This window comes from Ostrea edulis, chromosome 2 (genome assembly GCF_947568905.1).
Source record: "Ostrea edulis chromosome 2, xbOstEdul1.1, whole genome shotgun sequence".
NCBI lineage: Eukaryota > Metazoa > Mollusca > Bivalvia > Ostreida > Ostreidae > Ostrea > Ostrea edulis.
The window spans coordinates 60750656-60775345 of NC_079165.1; the positions used below are offsets into that span (position 1 = coordinate 60750656).

The 24690-nt window shown below is 36.0% G+C and overlaps 2 protein-coding genes across 6 annotated transcripts; both read right to left on the bottom strand.

Annotated features, from left to right (window-relative positions):
* Positions 1-961: 961 nt before the first annotated feature.
* Positions 962-10027, bottom strand: LOC125680734 (uncharacterized). Of its 2 annotated transcripts, none has more exons than XM_048920492.2 (2): positions 3769-5768; positions 962-3329 (listed from the first exon to the last, which is right to left on the bottom strand). In XM_048920492.2, exons 1-2 carry the CDS (start codon positions 5426-5428, stop codon positions 2944-2946), a joined length of 2046 nt encoding a protein of 681 aa, XP_048776449.1. In that variant the 5' UTR covers positions 5429-5768; the 3' UTR covers positions 962-2943. The 2 variants fall into 2 exon arrangements, 1 of the variants encoding a protein (XP_048776449.1); XR_008800101.1 differs by lacking the exon at positions 3769-5768 and adding an exon at positions 9706-10027 and having other exon boundaries at positions 3195-3329.
* A 4214-nt stretch (positions 10028-14241) lies between these two features.
* LOC125680736 (60S ribosomal protein L31-like) lies at positions 14242-21848 on the bottom strand. 4 transcript variants are annotated; one of them, XM_048920493.2, is made up of 5 exons: positions 21717-21846; positions 21156-21261; positions 18380-18505; positions 16010-16122; positions 14242-14293 (listed from the first exon to the last, which is right to left on the bottom strand). In XM_048920493.2, the coding sequence occupies exons 2-5, from the start codon at positions 21257-21259 to the stop codon at positions 14262-14264; spliced, it is 375 nt and encodes a 124-aa protein (XP_048776450.1). In that variant the 5' UTR covers positions 21260-21261; positions 21717-21846; the 3' UTR covers positions 14242-14261. The 4 variants fall into 4 exon arrangements, with proteins under 4 accessions (XP_048776450.1, XP_056010637.1, XP_056010635.1 ...); XM_056154662.1 differs by having other exon boundaries at positions 21438-21753; XM_056154660.1 differs by having other exon boundaries at positions 14242-16122; positions 21717-21848.
* Between the last annotated feature and the right edge of the window lie 2842 nt (positions 21849-24690).

Sequence of the window (24690 nt, forward strand, 5' to 3'; positions counted from 1 at the left end):
GAAGTAAAGTGAACAAGAACGAAATTAGAAATCATAGTACCTGTAGCATGGTTAGGTTTGGTCTATTCTACACATGTTGTTACAGGGGTCGCTAAACCACCATCATAAGAGAATATTTCAGTGGGATTGAGCTGCAGTTTACAACAAGAATGTGCATGTAAAACAATATGGTGGAAACTACCAAAAAAAGGGGGAGTAGTTACTGGATCTACCTCCTCAGTTATCTTATCTGTGGAAGAATTCAAAACGAATAAAGCACGCCGTGTTATAATACTGAAAGAAGCTAAAGGTGAAAAGTAAAAGCAGCGGCGAACGGGACAAAAGTGGTCAGCCTGTAAAGCAATTTATGAATAAGGCATAAAGACAAAACAGTGGTAGTAGGAAGACTAGCTTCTACCGGAAAACGCCGACATTTAAGAGAGGCGAAGTTTGGTTTAAGAAAAGATGAAATCTAGAGAGGAAAGAAAACAGACAAGTAAAGACAATAGAGTTAGAGAACCAAGTGCATAGTTAATGCTAACTCACGCCGGGTGACAGACGACGACGAGAACTACTAATCGCAATACGTCACTTTAATGACTCACTTGGGTGGAAAAAAAATGAATCAAGTTTATGAGATTTTCCTCATCGCAGATTAACTTAATCATTGTGGGTTAACTCAACATTATTGGTCCATGGTTGGTTATTAGTTTATACAGAACGAGAATGAAGTTTGGACGTTATGTGGATTAAAAACTTTAAGTTAGATAATCTGGATTGTTAGGTTGATGAAAATTAACTTCAGCCCTTATATTTCATAGAAGAACGTAATAATGTTTTGAGGTTCTGATCAACAATACTCTTTCAAAATTGACGTCTCAGAATCGTTCATATACAATTATTTTAAAACACTCATGTCACATGCGGAATAACTCCAACACAAATACCATACTGTTTGGAAAAATGAACAAAAACACACACTTTTCTTGTTTAATGTGCAAGTATTCTACAAACTTTGACTAAGTTAAACAATGAATGAATATGATACTTTCTCTTTTAAAAAGGAGAGAGAGAGAGAGAGAGAGAGAGAGAGAGAGAGAGAGAGAGAGAGAGAGCAGCAATACTAATAATTAACAGGTAAAAGCATTATTTGTCATTTACAAGTCATTTTACAGGTATTATTTATTCATACAAATGTAAAGGCTCTCTTAAATTCGTTTAAATTATTTCTTTTGACGTTGACAACAAACCCAGCCATTTAGAAAAGGACATTATTTTTCATGAAGAAAAGAACTAAAGAAAACAAGTCGTCTGCCTCTAGCGTTGTACCCTATGATCGAAGTGAAACGTTTCCTTACATCCAGGAGATGGTGTCTTTATATGGTAAATTGTCGGTGTAAAACAACAGATTGTAAAACATTTTACCCGAGTAAAAGTTTTAAACATCAATGATTTCGGCGAAATGTACAAGACTTCCCTGATGAAAGGTGAAGATTTAATTCTTTTTATATTACATTTAAGAAATACTAGTACATGATCGCTTCATTCATCTTGCCATTGCAGAATTACATTTCACACATTAGTTACTAAGCCCATTCAAGAATGAATTTCCTTTAGTGTAAAAGGAATTATGACGGGAAACGGTAGAAGTTATCACGAATCACACTCTCTCAAGAGACAAAAGCCGCTTTTTGTCTTTATTTGAATCATAAGAACATGTGGCCCTTAGTATACTTATTGTTATAAAATAAACGCACAGTATACATGTATATTGTAGCAGTTGCTATTTGTATTTCTGTATCTGGACAAAAGTCTATGTGCATGTTTTCTTTTCATAATTGTGGTTATTTGTAAATGTCAAACACGGAGATTTAAACAAAATGCCATACAAAGGAACGATAGAGGTATATTAGTATATTATACACCTATAAAATGTACCTTAGAAGTGAACAGACGCTCTCTGTGTTTACAGAATCAATCAAATACCAAATCTTTGATTACATACATGACTAGGAAATTCGTAAGCATTCGTGCGTCTCTGAAAATGAAACAAAAATGAATAAAAATATTACAGGAGTTTAACGAATGATACTGTACGTGCAAAGCAATTTTGTGTGAGTTTAATTTGACCACATGCAAATACAATGTACACATTTTTAAAAGTAAAACTCGAAAAGACGAATGTCACCAACTAGCCGACAATAACAACGATAGTAACAAACGATAGATACGTAATAGATAAATATATAGTATACAAAAACACACAGAATAAACAGAAGATCTCGTTGTTTACAGAATCTAGAACAAAACAAATAGTTTTATTAATTGTTTGGTACATGTAACATAAATGACTAGGAAATTAAGGATGCTACGAGCTATAGTAAATAATCTTTCATCTACAATACTTGTAGGTACATGTACACTTTTTTAAAGAATTAAAAACATTAGAACTGTTAACGAATGATACGATACATATAAGGAAAAATTCGTAAAAATAGGTATTTGACCTCACGCAATACAGTGTATACTTTAGAATAAAAGCGAAAAGACGAGTGTTACTAAATAATCAACGATGTGAACCATTGTAACAAACGATGGTCTGTATATAACGTAACTAACAATCAATAAAGTATACAAAAATGCGTGGATTCAAACGGCAATGCCCAATTTCTTATTTTGAATATCTTTATATACTTGACTTTGTAAAAAAGAAAGTAAATAAACTGCGAATTGAAATCTCAAGTATATTGATCTCAAAATAAGAAGAGCGCTTTGTACATGTATGTAAATATATTTCTTAATTTGATGAAATTCCATGAAATATTTAAGTATCAAACTAAAGATGCTTATTATTTAAAGATATACGTATTTTGTGAATGATGGGTAGAAAAGAATTGTTTGACTGAAGTTCAAAATTCTGACAGTAGTTGTGTGTAGTCATTATTCACTAAAACTATTTGGAGCTCAATAAGCAGAAGATGGCACAAGCCCTACACGATTCATTGCTCGAAATTCTTCCTTTACAGAAAAGGGTTTGGATCGATAGCAGGAGCTTCTAGCTATAGCACAGCGAGCTGCCATCTTTTCAGCCGGGTTCATATTCTTGTAGTGACGTAAATACCGACAGTGACGTACAGCCTCCATGGAGTTGGGGTCCATATACGTTGGGAGTTTGGAAAATTGATTTTGTCTTAAAAAGACCCTGTATACGAAATCGGACATATTGGACGGTTTTTTGACCTCCGTTTCTTTATTTTCCGTAGTGGTAGTAGTGATTGGAGTGGCCTCTGGCTGTTTCCTAAATTCTGGTTTTGGGGGTAAAGGGTGTGGCGCATGTTTCTCTTCCACTTCTGTTAAAAATCAAAAGTTCGATAGATATGGTGATGATGATCGACACAATAAACTTATATCATCACTTCAATTATCATTTCATTTATAAAGAAAACAGTTAAATAGAAACAATTAATTTTAAAAGGAAAAAACATTAATCAAAGAGACATTTACTCAACTGTAAAGCTTGGCCATATGTGGGACAGGCAACTCATTTGAGGATTAAAAACCGCAGTAAGATAATCTTCATGCAATTAGAATATGCGATTGCAATACTCCATTACATATATCAAGATTACTGATAATTCAACATGAAAAGGTAGCTTTTCACAAGATTTATAATTCAATTAAACATAAGCATTTAAATAATCTTTTAATCACATTTCATGAATGACCCGATTTGAACTTTAGATAACATTGAAATAAATCAAACTGATGTCTTTTATCAAAATGAACTACCTTTTGGTAAATTATTGATGAATGCGTTCATCTTCTCCTTTTGTAACCCTTTTACAGCCCGTTCTGACTTAATTAACTTCTTCTGAGTCTTCCTCTCTAACTTTACAGATTGTTCTATTTTAGTATCCAGAAATACGATAGGATGATCCTGTCCATGATGCCCTTCTTTTGATTCATTCACACTCTCCTGAAGTTTAGGAAACCTCTCTTGGTTTGCTTTCGCTCGTCTTCGATTGACACACTGCACACTCATTCTTTTTGACAAAGATGCCGAACTTTGTCCAGAAGTGACAGACATGGAGGACACTCTGCCCTCCGCATTATCATTGTTCTTTGGATTCAGTCCAATCACTGAAAGCTTTTCAGTTTCTGGGTCTTCTGCTCTAACCATAGGTATGCTGCGCCCTGATGATTTTCCAGATGTGTCAATTAGGTGATTTCTTAGAGTTATCTTTCGATGTTTTACTTTCTCCGCTTCTTCTCTCCTTGCTTCTTGTAATTTAGAAGGATCTTTATTTCTCTCTTTAATGGAAGTGTTTAGAAAGTGTTCAACTTTGTTCAACAAATTGTTTGTGTTCTGGAAGACGGCAGAACATGTTCCGGCATTAATTTGATCAAGAGTTACTTTTAGTGAAGGTAAGTCGTTTAGTCTGTTCAATCTAGAGTTATTTTCGTCCATTTTGTAACTCCCTCCACTGGATGATGATCTACCACTTCTTACTCTGTTTGGTGTCTTTTTCCCATTGGTCTCCATTTCTTTGATTTCACACTTCGAACAGTTGTACATGTCTCTATATTTCATAGATGTACCTACGAAAGCTCTAGTAGACTCCTTTTTCTTCTTTTTCATTGTGTTATCAGACGATAGATTTGGAAGTGTAACAACTATCGTGCGTTTTGGAGGAGTTGTTGGTTTGCTGTTGGGCAATTCTATTTCTTTAATTGTAATTCCTCCTTCGTTAATCACAGACGTCTGGTCATTGCAATCATCGTTGTAGGCCTCGTTGTCTCTGTCCAGATATTCTGCCGTAATGGCGTCCTCAAAAGAGGACCGAGAAGTCGGTCTGCTTAACTGTCCCACCATTGGCTTGCTGTTGGTCAATGTAACCAAAGAATTCAGAGTATCAGCTGTGTTTTCGTGGACAAACGATTTTCCTTCGTTGTTGTCTTCTCTTGACGCGTCGGTCTCCTGTCTGCTGGACAATACGGAACAAATTTTCACTTTAATTTGGTTCCCATCAGACTGGTCTGAAAGCACATACCTACGTAACTTTTTCTCTTGGACATTTTCCCTGAACTTTTCAATGACCTTTCTGACTAGCAATTTAAGCCGAAGCTTTTGGGTTCGTGTACGTAAATCCTCCTGCGTGTTGGAGACTCGTTCCTTTGTTGTTTTTATTTTGTCTCTATTTACCCGCACTAAAGTTTTGTAAATGGCTTCCTGGCTTTTCTTGATACTAGAAATTTGAAGCATGTGTTCCTTTTGCATTTTGTCAATTTCTCTGTCGCTGTTTACTTTAAAAAGTCGGTTGTTGTGTATTACGTTATTTGCTGTTTCGGATTTTCGTAAATCTTTCAACATATATATGAAATCCCCATTCATGGATGAAAGCCGTGTTCTGTTTGAGATGCCGAGTAGCGATTTTCTAGATGTGGACATATTGTTGCATTAATCAGCACCTGTCAGATCTTATCGCCTTTAGAGAATACCAATTATTTTACAAAACTGTCTCCTGTACGGAAATACTCAATGAAACGTCTTGCATATAGTCTATCTACATTCAGAAAATGTTAAAGCTCCTTCACAAACCTCGGGACATCATTGAATGCTGGACAATAAGCTCGCTATCTCTGCAAAAGCTCCTCTATAATCCAGCACTAGCACGATATATACAAAATGCCATTTCTATTTAATCAAATGTATGATAGAAACAGAACATCAAACAGACGTCGCCAAATCAATACATTAAGCAGGTACCATTATTGAACGTAGATTTATAAACAACCACGAACAAACAGTACAAATCGGGCCATGTTTACCTCGGAAGAAAGTACAAGTAATTTAATTACATAGCACATTGTCTCAGAGCTAGCGATAAAAGGACAATGAGAGCGCACCAGACCGACTGAGATTTTGTTTGGACTGTCGTGTGAAGGTGTTGTGTGCCAATTAACACACGGTTATCGGCAACTTGAAAGATCAAGTGATTTGTAAATTTAATCATCGCTGCGAAAATTCAGACTCTTAAATCAATTAAAATTCTGTTGGTATTGTTTTCTTACTGTTAATAGTTATTATGTGGCGGAAACGCTAACAAGATTACATATATTGTTTCAACTCATTGATTACAGGAGACCAACACGTCGTACTAATATAGTCATTTCAGAAATACAAGGTCTTCGGTAATTTGGGGTTTTTGAAATTCTTTCGAGTGTGTGGCCGAGGTGTCGCTGTTGAAAGTACACTCTATTTTTCTCAAAGATTTGTTATCTTAAGTGCCATTTCAAAAAGGATTCAGCAAACTAAGATATCCCGCCATTTATTTCATTTGTTGTTTTTTTTTTGTTTTTTTTTTACATTCAAACACGAACGAAGAATTATTCATGCAACTTCAAATGATCAAAATCAATGAAGACAATAGTTGAACATAAGAGCGGAAACTACAGCTTATTCAATATTTAAAGATTCAAAAGAGCCTGTACAATTTTATTCTGAATACAAAGTCAAAGGAGAATTGTTGGAGAAATTCGAGGAAAATAAAATATCCCACAGATTTTCTAATTCGCTCGGGTTTGAGACTACTACAAGACGTAACGTAGTTTCAAGATTGGTAGGTTATCTGATAAGTGAAGACAGCCATTTTCTCTGACATCATACATGTAAATTTCGATGAACAAAATCCTGCCAATCCTTAAAATCAAACGAACAATAAGCTCTCGCACAAATCTGCCATATCCATCGGGAAATTTAAGAGCCCGCTATCCCTTTACGTCACGAGAAAAATCAAAGGTGTCATATTCTAAACCATGGTTTGATAACACTTCAAAACTACAGTGTTTCTATGTAACAAGCTATACTCTCGCCTGACAGGTAAGAAATTCACCAATGTAAACTATCCTAAAGAAAACAGAAATGAATGCCCTATTGGCCTTAAAATCCCACGAGAATATCTTAACCCAGGAAAATAAATTCCCAAGGAAAACTAAATTTCTTGGAGAAATGAAATTTTCTTATGAGTTCAAGAATAGTCCATATGATTTTAATTTCTTATGAGATTTTCTTTCAAATTTTCCTATGGGACCTGAAAGGGGAATGCAATTTTACTTAAAGGAAAATTGAAACTCCTCTATGAATTTACAAATTAACACAGGATTTAATCAAAACTTTACAGGAAATTTATTTTTCCCTCAAGATTTTTTTTTTATAAGGTGAATTACTCACCTGACAGGCAAGATTCACTTGTCACAAAGGAGCATGCACATTCGGAACCTAGTTCTGAAACATGTAAGCACAAGATTGGTTGTTGTTTTTGTTTTTTTTTTTTTTTTTTTTGGTAGCTTGGTTGTTCTACGTCCCGTCGAGAATTTTTCACTCATATTGAGACGTCACATGTTCGGACCTATATGCTTAACGATTACGGCCGTAGCAGTGAGGGTTCTTTAACGTGCCGACGCCTGCCGCGACACAGGCATGTTATGAGCAGCATGTTGAAAATGGATTTAAAGCAAGTAAATGTTGATTTCCTTATGACAGTGTTGTGCATTACTGTTAAATGTTTGAAAACAACTTGTCTATTGCGTAAATCCAGGCACATCTGAGTCGAAAGGCCGGTCGAAGCATAAAGTTAAACCGTCACCAACTCCGGCATTTACACGTTTTCCAGAATCAAAACATGAATGCTTGCGAAGAGAAGTCGATGAAGGCTATGCCTCTTGACTTCTCTAAAGAGAATAACAAATGGTACAGTAATTTATTATTGTTGCACATGTAATAAAGCATCAAGAATGAACGTAAATATGCCTTTGATTACGTAAAATCATCGACAGGATAAATTCGTTATGTCGACACTTAGAGGGGCAATACGGAAATATATGGGGTCCTTGGGGGAAGAAATCCACTGGACACGGCTTAATACGAATTTTTTTTCAAAGATCCCATGTATTTCCGTATTACCCCTCCAAGTGTCTGAAGGTAGAGAGTTCGTCCCGCATGCTGAAGCTCGGGGTTTGAATCCCGGCCGTGACAGACCTAAGTCGTTAAAACAGGTAGTGACAGTTCCATCGCCAAACGCTCGGTATCAGGTGTGAATGTCACGGGTCCTAGAAGATGACCTTAAAAACGGATATCCCTTGTCACAGTAGACATGGCACGCTAAAGAACCCCTACTGCTCAATGGCAGTAAGCGCCGAACATAGACCTAAATTTGAAGCCCTTCACCGGTCTTGGTGACGTCTCCATATGAGTGAAAAATTATCGAGAGGGGCGTTAAACAAGATTCAATCAATTAATCCAAGTGTCTATATAACTAACAAGAGGCCCATCGCTCACCTGAGTCACCTTGGACCATCTTTAAAGATTTCCCCTACATATTCGCGGGTAAAACTTTGATCCTTATTTTGGCCCTAACCTACTCCTAGAAACTTGAATCTACAATATGTCAGGAAGCGTTCATGTAAATGTAAGCTTTTCTGGCCCAGTGATTCTTGAGAAGATTTTTAAAGATCGTCCCTATATATTTGTATGCAAAACTTTTATCCCCCATTGTGGTCCCACCCTACCCGCGGGGGCCGTGATGTTAACGAACTTGAATATGTACCATCTCAGGAATCTTTTATAAATGTTGACTTCTTTGGCCTAACGGTTCTTGAGAAGATTTTTAAAGATTTTCCCTATATATTTGTACGTAAAACTTTGATCCCCTACTGTGGCCCCGCCCCACCCTACCCTCGGGGGCCATGGTTTTTACAAACTTGAATCTGCACTACATCAGGAAGCTTTCATGTAAATAAAACTTTTCTGGCCCAGTGCTTCTTGAGAAAATTTTCCCTATATTTTGTAGGTAAAACTTTGATCCCCCATAGTGGCTCCACCCTACCCCCGGGGACCATGTTTTACAAACTTGAATCTGCACTATGAAGCTTTCATGCAAATGAAAACTTTTCTGGCTCGGTGGTTCTTGAGAAGATTTCCCCGATTTATTTCTATGTAAAACACTGATCCCCCTATTGTAATCCCATCCTACCCCCGGGGGCCATGATCTAAACATCTACTTTATACAAGGAAGCTTTCAGGTAAATCTCCACTCTTATGGTTAAGTGGTTCTTGAGAAGAAGACTTTTAAAGATTTTCCCTATAGTATGCATGTATATTAGCATGTTTAAAAATTTGATCCCCTACTGTGTAGGTATCCTGGCTCAGTGGTTCTTGAGAAGATTTTAAAATGACCCCATTCTATTTTTGCGATCATCTCCCCTTTGAAGGGGACACGGTCCTTCATTTGAACAAACTTGAATCCCCTTCACCCAAGGATGCTATATACCAAGTTTAGTTGAAATTGGGCCAGTGGTTCTAGAGAAGAAGTTGAAAGTATGAAAAGTTAACAGACAGACGACGGACAACAGGTGATCAGAAGAGCTCACTTGAGTTTTCACTCAGGCGAGCTAATAATGTCCAACGTCCAAAGTTAGACGCGGCAATCAACCCAGAGCCTCCTGGCTGTGAAGACAGCATCTTTTTTTAAAACCATGACATGTGTCATCAACATACATATTATGTAAAATCCATTTACAACAATTATTTAACTGAATGATTAGTATGCCTGAACACCAATGTCACTAACATGACTTTGCTGTTCTGGAGCAGATTAAGGTCACAAGATCATAGAATGATATGAAAGGTCTTGTAAGAAATCTATATACAAAATAAGAAAGATGTACCTTGAATAGTTCAGGAGATATTGCATAAGTAAGGTCAAGGTCACCGGAGATACTAGTTGGTAGGTCAAAACATCCTTTCTGAAGATTCCCCGTCTTTATCAGTCCCGGTTCACAAGTTATACTAGATCTATGTTCAGGGTCACTTGACCTTGTTACTAGTTTGTTGATCATATCATTTCTGAAGATCCACTGTCTCTATTAATTCCAGTTCCTAAAATCAAATGATTTTGTATGTTCAAGGTCAGTCGTCACTTGACCTTGATACTAATTTGTAGATCTCAACAGCCTTTCATAATTTCTGAAGATCCCATCTCTCTACCAGAAATGGTTCTTTAAGGTAGCTCACTACACTAAAGCTTATACTTTTATGACACTGTGTCATAATATGGCAATTTTTAAAATGTTATATATTAATTGTGAAATTATTTGTATCGATCGCTTTGTTTGTCTATCATTGTAGCTCAGTGGTTAAAGCATTGAGCTGATGAACCGCATATCTCGAGTTCAAATCCACCAGTCTTTTGTTCATATGTGTTGAAACAATTTTTAAAAATCATGCTTTTATCCAATTTTGCATATCTTCTGCCTTTTTGACATATATACTTATATATCATCATATGTTTTATGATTAAATCAATTCATACTGATTTGAGAAACTATTTCAGGGTGTAGTGAGCCACCTTAAAAGTAATACCAATTTTATGTTTTAAGGTCAGATATTGATACTAGTTTGTAGATCTTATAATTTCTGAAGATCTCGTGTCTCTAACAACTACCAGGCGCGTAGCCTGAAAGAAAATGAAGTGTACGCAGATTATGGCAAGGGGTCGGGTGGGGGAGCGCCTTGAGGCCCCCAGTGGGTTCAGTGCAAAGCCTTGGGGAGCCCCCGCAAGCTCCCGAGTTTTATCAGTGAAATCACATATCTTTGCGTATAAAAAAAACCCCAGGGTTTCTTGTCAATGTCCAAACCCAAAAGAATTCACAAAAGTATTTCCTAACGTGTTTTATTATGCCAACTCACCATGTGTACTTGGACTGACTTTACATTCGTTTTACGAATGTTCTTTTTTTTCCTAGTTATTTTTGAGTCACAAACTTTTCACGGGCAAAAATCTCCCTCTCTCTCGTAAATGATGTGTACGCAGTTGCGTACCTGCGTATAGGCAGCTACGCGCCTGACTACTCTAGTTATACTAGTTTTATGTTCACCGTCAAGGTCACTGCAGTCACTTGATACTAATTTGTAGGCCCTGTCATTCTCCTCATTTCCGAAGACATGACTCTATCATATCTGTCAAGTTATATCTGTTGAATTTTGAAATTAATTTCCTCCTTAGTATAGACTAGAGTTCTATGTTAACCCCCCCCCCCCCCCACCCCCCCACAGTCTGAAAACAAAAACATTTCTGCACATCTACATATATTGTCATATCGTATCTTTAATATCTTAATACTTTCATCAACAAATTACGTACGGAGAACGGCCAGACAGTTTTAGGCGCGAGAAAGAAGATCGAATCATTGATTGTATATTGAGAACTCATATGGAGACATCACCATTGCTGGTGAAGGGCAGCTAAGGCGCTTGTAAACGGCCTTTATCGTGCCACATCTGCTGTGGCACAAAGCCTCAGTTTCTGTGGTCTCAGTCTCCAAACTTCGTTTGGGAGACTTAACTAGAATTTCAGTACCGAAATATTATCGTTGGCAACACTCCATATTTGGTGTTGACAGGTGGTTTTGAAAAACCGATTCGAACTAGTTCGCAACAACCCTATATTTCTTCACGATTGTCCTTGAAGAAAGCAATGTCAATTTGAAAAGAAATACAAGAAAAAAGATTCAGCGAATGCAAATATTCACTGTTTACATGGTACAACCGCATGTCATTTTCACTGAATTGGCCAAATAGACCTTGTGCGAAAGTCAAGTTCATTAGGTTTACTGCGTATGTTTCTGACAGTCAGGACAATAACAATACAACCCCCCCCCCCCCCCCCCCCCCAACTGTACCTGCGAGGGCATAATAACTTACTTACATTCACTGAATCTTTTCATACATTTCTTTTGAAATTGCCATTGTTTTCATCATAGACGATGACTTATTATGCTATATATTCAATAGAACCGACATCTTTATTCTGATGAAAACAGCCCCCCCCCCCCCCCCCCCCCCGGGCCATTGGAAATGCTCCAGATGAAACCTCCTCCCCTTGTGCACTGCATGGTATGGAGGAGAATGCACGAGCAAAAACATAGACATTATGAACTCCGATAAGCCACATAGGAGAAGTGTTCGCGAACTATTTTACATCCTCCACCCCTCAATAACTTTAAGGACAACAATTGGATCCTCCTGTACCTGCAATATGCACATCTGCAAATGGCATTGAAATACTGTACAAAATTTTAAGTCTATCTGATAAGTCATATAGGAGAAGCGATCACAAGCATTTTAACATTCCCCACCCCTCTTAGATCCACTATAACTTTTAGAAAAATAATTGGGTTATCCTGTACCGACAATATGCACATCTACAAATGGCAATGAAGCATTACAAGTATAAAGCTATCTGATAAGCCATATAGAAGTATTCACAAGCTATTTCACATCCTCCACTCCTCTTTGATCCATTATGACTTCTAGGAAAACAATTGATCCTCTTCTCTCACCAATATGCACGTGAAGCTTTGTACTAAGTTTCAAATCTATCCGATAAGCCATACAGGAGAAGTGTTCACTAGCTGTTTTACATCCCCCACCCCTCTTAGACTATATAACTTTTAGAAATAATCAGATCATCCTGTCCCACCAATATGCACATTTACAAATGGCAATAAAGCATTGTACAAAGTTTCAAATCTATCCGATAAGCCATACAGGAGAAGTGTTCACTAGCTGTTTTACATCCCCCACCCCTCTTAGACTATATAACTTTTAGAAATAATCAGATCATCCTGTCCCACCAATATGCACATTTACAAATGGCAATAAAGCATTGTACAAAGTTTCAAATCTATCCGATAAGCCATATAGGAGAAACAATATTTTGTGACAAAAGTACAAAAAAAATATCTCCAATGTCGTTTTATCAGGTGATGAAGGTAGCAATCATTTCAGAATTTTTTTTACATATCCCTCGTAATTTTTTCTGCAATGCCTGCTACCTTCATCCCCTGATAATATAAGAAAGCATTTTTAATATTGTTTAAATAAGATTTAGTGTGTGCTACTCTTGAACAGAATCTAGTTTAACCAATTCCCTGTATCTTTCCACTTCAATCTCCCATTGTGGCCCCACCCTACACGAATACATTCTCTTCATGTACAACTTTGATCCCCTATTGTGACCCCACCCTACTTCTATGGTCATAATTTAAACAAACTTGAATCTACACTATCTTGAAATGCTTGCACATCATTATGACTAATCATGGCCCTGTTTTACGCTCCCTTCAAAGAGGGGCATATTGGTTTGCACCTGTCGGTTGACCACATGTCCGCTCAACATCTCGAGAACCATGCACTTGATTGTAATGATATTTCATATGTGGATTGGTTATGAGAAGAGGACGCCTATTGTTTTTCAGGTCAAACTACTCTGGACATAGGAATATACTGTCCGCTCAATATCTCGAGTACCCTCTGCTTCGCAGACATCAAACTTGGTACACTGGTACATCTTTAAAAGGAGTAGATGACCCCTATTGATTTTGAGGTGACATGGTCAAACTACATATAGGAATATATTGACCACTCAATGTCTCGAGAATCCTTTGCTTGACAGACATCAAACTTGGTACACTGGTAAACCTTCAGGAGAAGATGACCCCTATTGATTTTGAGATCACATGGTCAAAGGGAACATTGGATTATACTATCCACTCAATATATCGAGAACCCTTTGCTTGACAGACATCAAACTCGGTACACTGGTACATCTTCAGGAGAAGATGACCCCTATTGATTTTGATGTCATATGGTCAAAGTTTACGGGTCAAACTGGACATAGGAATATATACTGTACGTTCAATATCTTCAGAACCCTTTGCTTGACAGACATCTAACTTGGTACACCTTCAGGAGTTGATTACCCCTATTGATCTTTAGGTCACATATTCAATCCACTCTTGATATATAAAGATATTGTCTGCTCAATATTTTGAAATGATGATACTACTATCAATTAAACGATGTATGTGTATAGCCCTTTTCAATTTGCACCATGGGGGGGGGGGGGGATGGATAGGTGTTTCACAAACATCTCGTTTCCTATATAATTTGATCTCCTATTGTAGCCCATCCTACCCAGAGGCCAAGATTTAAACAAACTTGAATTTTGCACTTTGTCAGGAAGCAGCTTTCATGTAAGGTGAAGTTTGGTTTTGCATACAGAAGAAAATTCAATGATGAAATCATACTTCATATAAGGTGCTTTAACAAGCCTATACACCATGAAATAAAATTTTGGTGTAATAAGCCACCTTCATTCAGAATGCCTTTACCTGCACGACCATTGAAAAATACAACCAAAATTTACATCTTCTGTACATGTTTATTCATTATCAACATTAATGGTCTGTGTACCTGAAAAAAAGAAAAAGAAAAGTTAGTCTAAAAAGACATGAAATCTAATTTTGAAAGCACGTAAATAAATTTCTTCCTGCTTTTTCAAGTCAGTGTATAAACTTTCAGAGTGCAAAAGTGAATCTTGGGCTATCTTTCAATTTCTTTTGGTGAGGTTATACATGTACTGTAAGGTTTATTTAGTCGACAAGCACTATTACACTACAAATCTTTTAGTCATATCATGTTTTGAAAATCCATCCACAGGATTTTATCTACTACTTCGACATCAGGCAAGTAGCCTCTGAATTTTTTGTCCAAACATAACTTTAGAATGCCTAACATTTAAGGCCAACACATAAAGACAATTCTTTTCCACCAAATTAAGAAATATACTAAGCCAATGCTTCATTTGTACAATCTGTGCATGTCTAAACCTTTTCCCCACCTAACTTGATGTAACTGAACTACAACAGTAGTGAAAATGTCACAGCAGTTATCATTTAAAGGCCAAAATGAAAATATGTGTGTTTATGGTAAACCCCCTCCCCTCCCCCAATAGGATAGGTCGATGCTAACTCTTTTTTGAATTCAACTTTTTACTTCAGTAATTTATTTAATACACTGTAATTTTCATATTAATTACACTGTAAATAAACACATGAAATAACATATTTGTATCAATGATCATTGCTTACATGGCATCACAATATTGTTATGGTACAAAACTAATGACATACGATCTGCTCCTCACTCCAGTAGGCAGATCATGTTTTTATGGTGTTTTAGTACAAGCTTCTTTTCAACTGCGCTTTCTGAAAAACTACTAGTGAAACCCATTACGGTTTGCAATCCAGATTTGAAATAAGAAGTACTAAGTTTGGAGGGTAAAGTAGGGTTGGTCAACTTACTGGAAACACTTTTTTTTTGAGCCCCACATTTAATTAGATTGCAAAATATTCGAAAAAGCGTGATATTTTACAATTAAATTCATATTTCAGATTCTCTCAGAATTTTTCAGGAAATGAAATCTTTTTCCTGGTGATCAAGCAATACAGATATTTGAAAAAATTAGAACAAATGAAACTTCATTAACAGAAACTTCCATCTAGGCACTATCTATGTACTGAATGGAAAATATCAGTTTTTTTCAATTCTTTTATTTGAATCTGAAGAGCAATTTAATGTTGATGCTTTTAATAAAAAATAATAAATAAAATTGGTAAAATATTCACGAAAACACTAGAATTAATTTGCCCAATTAAGAAACCATATCACCATCTGAGAATACATCACACAATATTGTCACCAATTTTCACTTTTTACCTGTTCAACATGTCATGATCTATCGAGAGAAAGGATGATGGTGATATGATGAATGAATTAAAAATAAACCTAATTCGATGTAAAGGTAAGAAAGCCAAGGAACAGTAAAATGTAGTGACGCTGATAATGAGGTAGTGTAAGACAATGTGTTGAAAATTCAAAATTTACCCACGGACATGTTTTTTCTTTTCTTTTTCCACGCGATCATAAACACTCGTTAGTTTTGTAATTTAAGGTTAATCCCTTCTACTCCTTTAGCAACCTTACCCAACCAACAATCGTTCCCTTCATTTTATCTACGGTAATTACAATAGCTATAAACCTACATTTACAGTGTTACCCCAAGATCTACTGGAGACTGTCTTGCACTCTGCCAAGTCACATTGATGTATATGATTAACTGCGGTTTACCTTTAAATGAAACACAGGGCACGTATGTGACTAAAGTGTACAGTCTGTGTACAGAATCTTCATCCTCGTTCCTCTTGCGTGCCAGCCTTACTCTCACTCTGTATGGAACATTCCTATAAAGAGAAATTCAAAATTTTCCTTATACTAAGTGTTACTAAGCCTTACACTTCCTTCTATAAAATTGCAATGCATAATAAATATTTCTAGCTTTAGTTTGGTTGCAAATGTGATTTTTCTTTGGTTTATTTTATGTCCTTTGAAATTTTTCCACTCATATTGAAATGTCACTAACTGCAGGTGAAATACAACAAATTTAGACCACTCAATTGTGTGGTTCTTTAACATGCCAAAGCCTGCTCCCACACCTGACCTCTATTTTTAAGGTCATCTAAATGTCGAGTGTTTGGCAAAGGAGCAATCACTACCTAAGTTTATGTTTTACTTTTGTTGCAGTCATAGCACAAATGCTTATGGGATGGGGCTTAAGCTCATGACCTCCCAGTCACAAAGCAAACACTCTACCACTGAGCTACCAGGACTGGTTGCAAACATTATGAAAAGCATATCTAAAATCAAAGACCAGATGGGCCCCAAGAGTCGAAATGTTCTTGATGTTGATCACCAATAAATGGCCTCAACAGCTTGACACAGGCATTGCAATTCAATCAGTGGTAATAATTATGTAGTTAAAGCTTTCTTTATCAATTGCATTGACCAATACAAGTTTTAGATGACAATAATATTATTTATTTATCAATCACACATCACTTACAATAATAAGGTATAACAATGCAACGCTAATTCAAATATGATTTTCTTTTATTAAATCCGATTGTTAACATCCACACAAACAATGTACCTACAATTACCTATATTCATTTGAAGTAAAATCAATGCAAATATTCTACCACAGAAGCTTAATATCTTAATGCTCTGCACTTCAGCAACATATATATCATCCTATTAGTACAATCTTTTCAAAACATGTATAATATTTACATGAAAATGTCATCTCTAATCAACATCATTTTCTTGTGTGGGTGTAAATTTGTGAAATGTAAAATTTAATACAACTAATCAATTAATCCAGAAACAATGATTCCTCTCTGTTACTTAAAACACATCATTCAAACTTACAGTACTTTGATTTTCTTAATGAGGATCAAGATCGTCCACATTAAATGCAAACTAAAGGGGTATGTTTGTTTTCTGAGTTTAATCTAATGAAACTGCACATGTACTGCATATAAGTCTACCTGTGTATAAGTCGGTGTTCTATTTCTCAGAGAAATTATAAGGAATTTAACATTGACTCGTTGGAAATTGATCAGATTACCCATCAACTCAATACTTATTTTCTAGCAAGAGTTGTTTCTCTTTGATGTATATATACATATATTTTCTGAATGAATACAATAAGAGATTCATTCTTTGTCTCTTTGGCATGGTGAATGGACCTATAAATTTGGACATCTTACTGCCCAAGGCAAGCTATTCAATATCAAGGGGTGCCCACTGTCCAAGCCATTCCTCCCGTAGAGTGTGGCCAAATAATTGGGTAATCAATTACTCACTGTTACACATTAAAAATACCATCGAATATCACAATTTGAAAGCGAAAGTTGTGTGGCATGAAAACAATTTCAGTTGTAGTTGCACATACAAATCAAACAAAGACTTCAGATTTAAAAAATTTAACCCCCCCCCCCTCCCCTCCCGACTTATAAGCATTTATATATGGAACATCTAACTCTGCTTAGAAATGTACAAAGAAATAGAATCTAACCATCGTTGAATCACATTAAAGATGTCATCATTCAAGAACAACATACTGTAATAAACAACTATAGAATGTATAGTATCTAATTTCATAGTGTATTGAAAACATTTTTCAAAATGCACAATACTTTTGTTAACTTTATCTTCTTCTACTTATCAAATTGGAATTACAGCATGTTTCATTTTGTAAGGATTATTTGAAAACAGTATATGAATACGGTTTGACTAACAAGAAATACACATTAATAGACTTAATAGAAAATAATGTGATAGTATGAATAGTCTTGCTTCATGTTGATTTGACAAAAATAAAGAAAATCTTTGATAATTTAATACGGTCAAATTGAAGCTTTATGGAGATCTATAAACTTTTCCCCCCTACTATCTATCACAAATGCATTATTTCTACAATTTGTTGATACATTTATTTGAATTATTATTTAATTATCCATACTAATTTGAAACAAACTTTTATTTAGTCCTAATAAGAGTAAATGTACTTCTAAAGAAGTTCCATTAAGTTGAATGAAATACTGTACTAATCAATTTAACAACTTGGCATTTTCTAATTTTCAGCGGCAGTATATATACCTGATGCCCTGGGACCAGATGTGTTTGTTAAGTCTGGTGTCCACACGAACATCTGGGGTACCCATCATCTTTTCCGCAAATTTGCGGATCTCTTTTACTGCACGGGGTGCCCTCTTTTTGAATCCACTGAAAATGAAAATTTACTGTTAACAACAAAATGAATATTTACTTTTTTCAAAATTTCCCACTTTGCATTTTCAATTTTTTCTTCTACCACTAAAAGGGATAAACAATAGGGGGACTCGCATACAAATCCAGGACAGAGAACAGGTGAAAATGGATTAACAGCAAGGAAACTTGTGTTGATTTCCTCATGACAGAACATGTGTAGGGATAGACATTAACTTTTTATTTCACTTCACTTTCCAATTGAAAAACTTCGTGGTCAGAAAATTTTGACTCTAATTCGATTCAAATACTCAATATTTTATTTCAATTTAAAAAATAAAATGTGTCAAAAGTGTAACAAATCTGTTTTTATTAAATAACACGATAAAAACGTGCACGGATGCAATCAATTTGGTAAAATTCAAACTACCAGTAAGAAAAGACAAAGGAATAGCGAAAGCAGATATAGCGCTTAAATTTCTGACACAAGGTACAGACCAAACCATTGTCAGTGTCAATTAAACCAATAAATTCTGATTATAACACCACCTGAAACTCGTTTTCCTTTTCATTAAGATTATGTTTTATTCCTAACATTGCCTTTCCTTTTATTGTCTTTCTTCGCATTTTCCTCACTAAAATACTTAGACAGATGGTTGTGAAGCTATGACCAAGATACAATTCATACCAGTCTACGCGGAAATCTACCAATTTTAACAGGACATATGGTTTGGTGAAAATACAAATTTTACCAGACCAAGCAATATTTTTACCAGATCGAGCTTTTCCCAATAGAATTAAATTTAAGGAATATCAGGTAACAAATTCAAAAAATTTATCAAATAAATTAAAACAATTATGTAGTGTATAATGTGATTTATCGCACAGAGGGAAAATAATTTAGGACTGTGCAGTGCAACAAAAACTTTGGTACCATCAATTTGATTACAAATTCCGGATATATTGTTATTCGGCGCAACTTGCTGATAGAATAAGATAAGGCAGGGGTGTGCAATTACCATCGCCTGACACTAGCTATTTTAGAGGTTGAGTGAACAAAAACCAATGAGCATTAGCCTGTCAGGCTTAGCCACTAGTAAATCTAAAGTGAAAGTAAACGCATTATTCGTTGTAAAACTGTTAATGTCACGTCGACTGACTTTATATACAAATTAACGTTATTGTCAAGTCAAGATCTTCAATATGTCTTAACATATATGCATTGATGGCAACAATCAGTTTAATGACAAAATGGAGAACTATTGATGTTTCCGAGGGTCAGTGTTTTGCTGTTTGCTCTGTCCTCAATTTTGTATTCTTTACAGGATTTTTAATCAATGTTCATTACCTTTCCAATTTTCTTTTCCCTTTAACAATTACGAAGAGAAATTGTTAGCTAGCAGATACAGTGGACACCACCACATGACTGTTGTACTTTTGATGAAGAGAAAAGATATCATGAAATCCAAAGGTCCAGGGAAAATTTCAAAACTTTCTTGAATTTGAAGGGTATTCAAATTCCACATAGCAAGTATGAAATGCCATATAATTAAACTGTTCAAATTCATCACTTGGCCAGAAGCTGTCAACTAAATAGATAATAATAGATTTGAAACTGACCATTCTTTGCATATTTCTATTTCAACTCCTTCATTCTAAGCATTCTGATATATTACTGTCGGTAGTTCATGGGCTAGTAACTTAGTTACTGCCACTAGCTCCTGGATTAGTAGTTATATTTTTTTCAATTGCACACCTCTGTACGGCAAGACCTATTAGAAAAGGGCTTTCGCTAGCTAGTAAAGAAATTTGACGATTCCATTAAGAAAACCAAAAATATGAAATGGGACTTTTCTTATATTTATCAAGTTTAACATCAGGGCTTGAAGCTAACTTTTTATGTCACCAGTCCAGCCGGACTGATAGGGTATAATTTCAACCAGTCCGCAGAAAAATTTGCCAGTCCAACAGAGTTTTCCTGAAATAATTAACATATTTCGGTAAAGATATTAAAATGAAATTTGACTCAATATGCCTCAGACAATATTGTAACACTTAATATGTGGGATTCATATTTACGAATCAGATTCGTCTGATATCTATATACAGATTGAAGCATGCCAAATGTGTGTATGATTTCATAAACTTGTATATTTTCAAAAATGATGCTTTAGAAAATTAACCAGTCCCATCGGACTGACTAAAACATGTCAGTCAGTCCATCAGACTTTTAACCAGTCACAGACTCTGACTGACGGGCATATGTTAATTTCGAGCCCTGAACACAAGTTAAGATAATCTCATTGCCGACTGAAATAATCACTTGCCTGATCAAACAAGCGTGTAATAAGTTTCACTTGTATGAATGGGGTTTTCACTTGCCCCAGGCAATCAGACTACCATTAATGTTGATCCCTGATGCATTAAAGTTGTGGGAAAAAATTACTATCACATGTATGCACTTCCATATTTGAGTCGAAACGTAAATCAAAGCGCAAACTGTCACCAGTTCCAGCATTTACACGTTTTTCAAATTCAAAACATAACGGTTTGCAAAGAGAAGTGCATGCAAGTTATGCCTGTCCACTTCTCTATAGAGAATTAGGCGATGAGCAATCCTAGCATTATGTCATTATCCGGACTGAGCCATCCATTTCTGAAGACTTACATTCCATGGATCCTCTTGTGCAGGTGAATGGTGCACTCCTTCGTGATGACTTCTGTCAACACCTTCTTGTCACCTTTCTTTGACCCTTTCGTTCTTGGAGCCATGACTATTAAAATAACGTAAAATAAACAGAGGTATTCAACTTTCAGAACACTCACAAAATGCCCCCAAATAAAAATATCCGTTAACTTATGGCCTAGAAATAAGTTGAACCAAGATTTATTACAAGTTTTAATTTACATTCTCAGACTTAATGTCTGCAACATACGAATGGTCACACACCCTGATCTGTTTAGCTACTGTGAGAAATTAGTCTTTTGTCTAATACTTCGAAGTCTGGCTTTAGTTGCAGAAATAATAGCATGGCAAGTTCTATTCCCAAATCCGAAAGCATGTAAACAATAACGAATATATCTTTATTGGACTCCGATCACTGAGTATTAACAATTATAATTATGAAATAAATAATTATGCTTTTCAGAAAAAAGAGTAGCTGATGTTTAAAATGAAAGATTACGGAGATAATGCTAGATTTGTAGAAAGAAAGTTTATTTCGTTAACCTCAAGGGGTTGGCAACCGGAAAAAGGAAGAGACTTCGTAGTGGCCGGTGAGTTGTGATACGGAATATCAATATCCGGAATGGTATCGAGGCAAATCTTTTAATTTCAGAGTAAATTTTCGACATCAAAAAAATAATGTTCTAAAGAAATGTCTTTCCAAAAATAATTTACAACCCATCTAAGCGAAACTGAAATGATCAGTTGAAAAAAATATATATTAACACCGAGTTATCTCTCTTTATTCAACTGCGTTCTAGATGTAGCCCACAGGCACTTGTTTCTGTAAATAACTTACGACCTCTGTATCATACTAATAAATGTTATTATTAGTATACAGAGGTCGTAAGTTATTTACAGAAACAAGTGTCTGTGTTGTAGCCTAATCAATATGGAAAATAAACAATGAAGAAATTGCAACAGAAATAAATTGTAAAACTGTAAAACAGCGGAATTGATTAAATGTAGAAGCCAGAGAAGCCATCTCAATCAATTCATTCCGCAAAAATATAATAACAGACATTACAAGACCACCACCATATTACTCTTTTGGAAAACGATATATCAACATTATTCATACAAAGCTAAGACACAACTGTACACTTAATTATGATCTCTATAAACGAAATATTACAAATTCTCCGTTTTGTACAAGTGGACATATTAATGAAGATGTATATCATCTCTCTTTCGCTTGTAAAAATTACTCTAGAGCTATGAATAATCTTTTTAATCGCCTTTTCATGTTTGACTTGGTTAATATTGATACAAAATTGTTATTATGCGGCGATGTCGACTTGCCTCTGCAAACTAATATAAATATTTTTTCAGTTGTTCATTTTATAGAAGAAACCTGTAGATTCGTTTAATCATTCTACATTTTACCCGTTAATTATTACCTTACATGACATATTGTAATATTTTAGGAGAGGGACTTGTAAATTGTTAGAACTTGTTCCCAATCCTTTTGATTTCATCAATAAAACTTTTCAAAGTAAACATTATATGAAAACCTGAAATCTCAACTCACTCCACAGATATGAAAAAAAAATTATGATGATTTCTTTTTTAAAAAAATTGAAATTGACAATATTGGATCACATTTGCCTTCGGGCATGGTCATCCCTCCCTTCGTTCACAAATCATAACCATTTCCATTTCATTTTCTCATTTTACTATATGCGTATAAACATTAAACATTGTTATTATTTTGCACATTTAATGTATGATATCTATCTTCTCTCTTTTTTAAAAAATATACTAGCGGGGAAAAAATATCTGTGCATTATAAAATTTAGTATAATTTTTCTTTATTTATTGTTTATATTTATAAAATCTAAACAATCGATAAAGGTGGTGTTTTTGAACAATAACGGATAGTACTCGAATCTGATGCACGGACTTTTTCATGGTTAGTGTTCACACATGTTGTTTATTGAAGTGTTCGTACGCACGAGGTTTACTGGCCAATACTGTTTGGAGTAAGAAGTGTAAAAGGTTTGTTTGGACACTATTCGTTAAGGAGGTACTCTACATCGTCATAATGGCTGACTCCTTCAAAACATGGATGAAAATATAAATATCAGCAATATTTGTCTATTCACATCTAATCTCATTGCCTAGCTGAGTAGCTCAGTAAGTTAGCACGTCGACTGCTAATAAAAGAGAGAAATAAAAGCACGTCGACTGCTAAACTGTAGATCGTGTTTTCGAGTCCAAGCAGGGGTTCTAAAAAAAAATTGAGGTTGCTTTCTACTAAAATTGCATTTTTTGACTAAATAAAGTAAATTTGAAAGTTTTCAAGTTCAAAATAGTGTTGTATATATCCTCCACTTTTCATCCACATCAAATTTCTCTGGTGTAGCATACCTCCTTAAGGAAAGTACTTTAGTTTTGACAAAATTTACCCTTCTGTCATGCCACGACTCAGCGAAAACCAACGTAATCGTGCTGTTGGGATGCTTCAAGCTGGAATGGCACAAACTATCGTAGCAAGACACTTTGGAGTTCATCGGAACACCATCCAGTCATTATGGAGACGTTTCCAACAATCTGGTAACACTCGGGATCGACCACGTTCTGGGCGTCCTCGTGTGACGTCGCGTCGACAGGACAACCACATTAGACTTGTGCACCTGAGAAATCGTTTCCAGACAGCAAGTTTGACTGCTCGTAGCATTCCTGGACTTCGACCAATCAGTCCAAGAACTGTGCGTAATCGTCTGCGCGAGCACAACATCAGACCAAGACGTCCAACGGTGCGCCCAATACTGATTCAACGTCATCATATCGCTAGACTAGCGTGGTGCAGACGACACCTGCGATTCAGAATACAGGACTGGGCCAATATTCTGTTCACTGATGAATTCAGATTTCATTTGGATAGCAGTGACGGCCGTTGTAGAGTGTATCGTCGCGTTGGGGAGCGGTACCAGGACGCTTGTGTTGCACAACGTCGACAATTCGGTGGAGGTAGCGTTATGGTGTGGGGTAGAATAACAGCACATGGAAGGACCCCTCTACAAATTGTCAATGGAAATCTCACCGACGTACGCTATCGAGACGAAATTATTCAGCGCCATGTGATACCCTTCATACAGAGACAGCAAAATCACATCACTCTGCAGCAAGACAACGCAAGGCCACATGTTGCACGTGTAGTCAGGGACTTTTTTGTTCAACAGAATGTCGATGTCTTGCCTTGGCCAGCTGTTTCCCCCGATTTATCGCCGATCGAGCACGTCTGGGATGAAATGGACCGACGTCTACGCCGTTTACCAAATCAGCCAGTGACATTGTTCAGATTTAGGTCAGGCTTTAACCAACATCTGGAACAACATCCCTCAAGCATTTCTGAACACTTTAGTGGCATCAATGAGGCGCCGTTGTCATGCATGCGTGAATGCAAATGGTGGTCACACGCGTTATTAACTTTGTTAATACAAGTTCGAATACCAGTGTCTTTCGAGTGTGCTGA

What these genes read in the sequence shown, in the direction of transcription:
- LOC125680736 (XM_056154660.1), bottom strand. Translation starts at nt 21,259, where the DNA reads ATGGCTCCAAGAACGAAAGGGTCAAAGAAAGGTGACAAGAAGGTGTTG. An exon ending in CACAAGAGGATCCATGGAAT is followed by an intron (nt 18,506 to 21,155) that starts GTAAGTCTTCAG and finishes TTTCATTTTCAG; the next exon opens with TGGATTCAAAAAGAGGGCAC. An exon ending in ATCTGGTCCCAGGGCATCAG is followed by an intron (nt 16,123 to 18,379) that starts GTATATATACTG and finishes TTCTCTTTATAG; the next exon opens with GAATGTTCCATACAGAGTGA.
- LOC125680734 (XM_048920492.2), bottom strand. Translation starts at nt 5,428, where the DNA reads ATGTCCACATCTAGAAAATCGCTACTCGGCATCTCAAACAGAACACGG. An exon ending in CATCAATAATTTACCAAAAG is followed by an intron (nt 3,330 to 3,768) that starts GTAGTTCATTTT and finishes GATTTTTAACAG; the next exon opens with AAGTGGAAGAGAAACATGCG.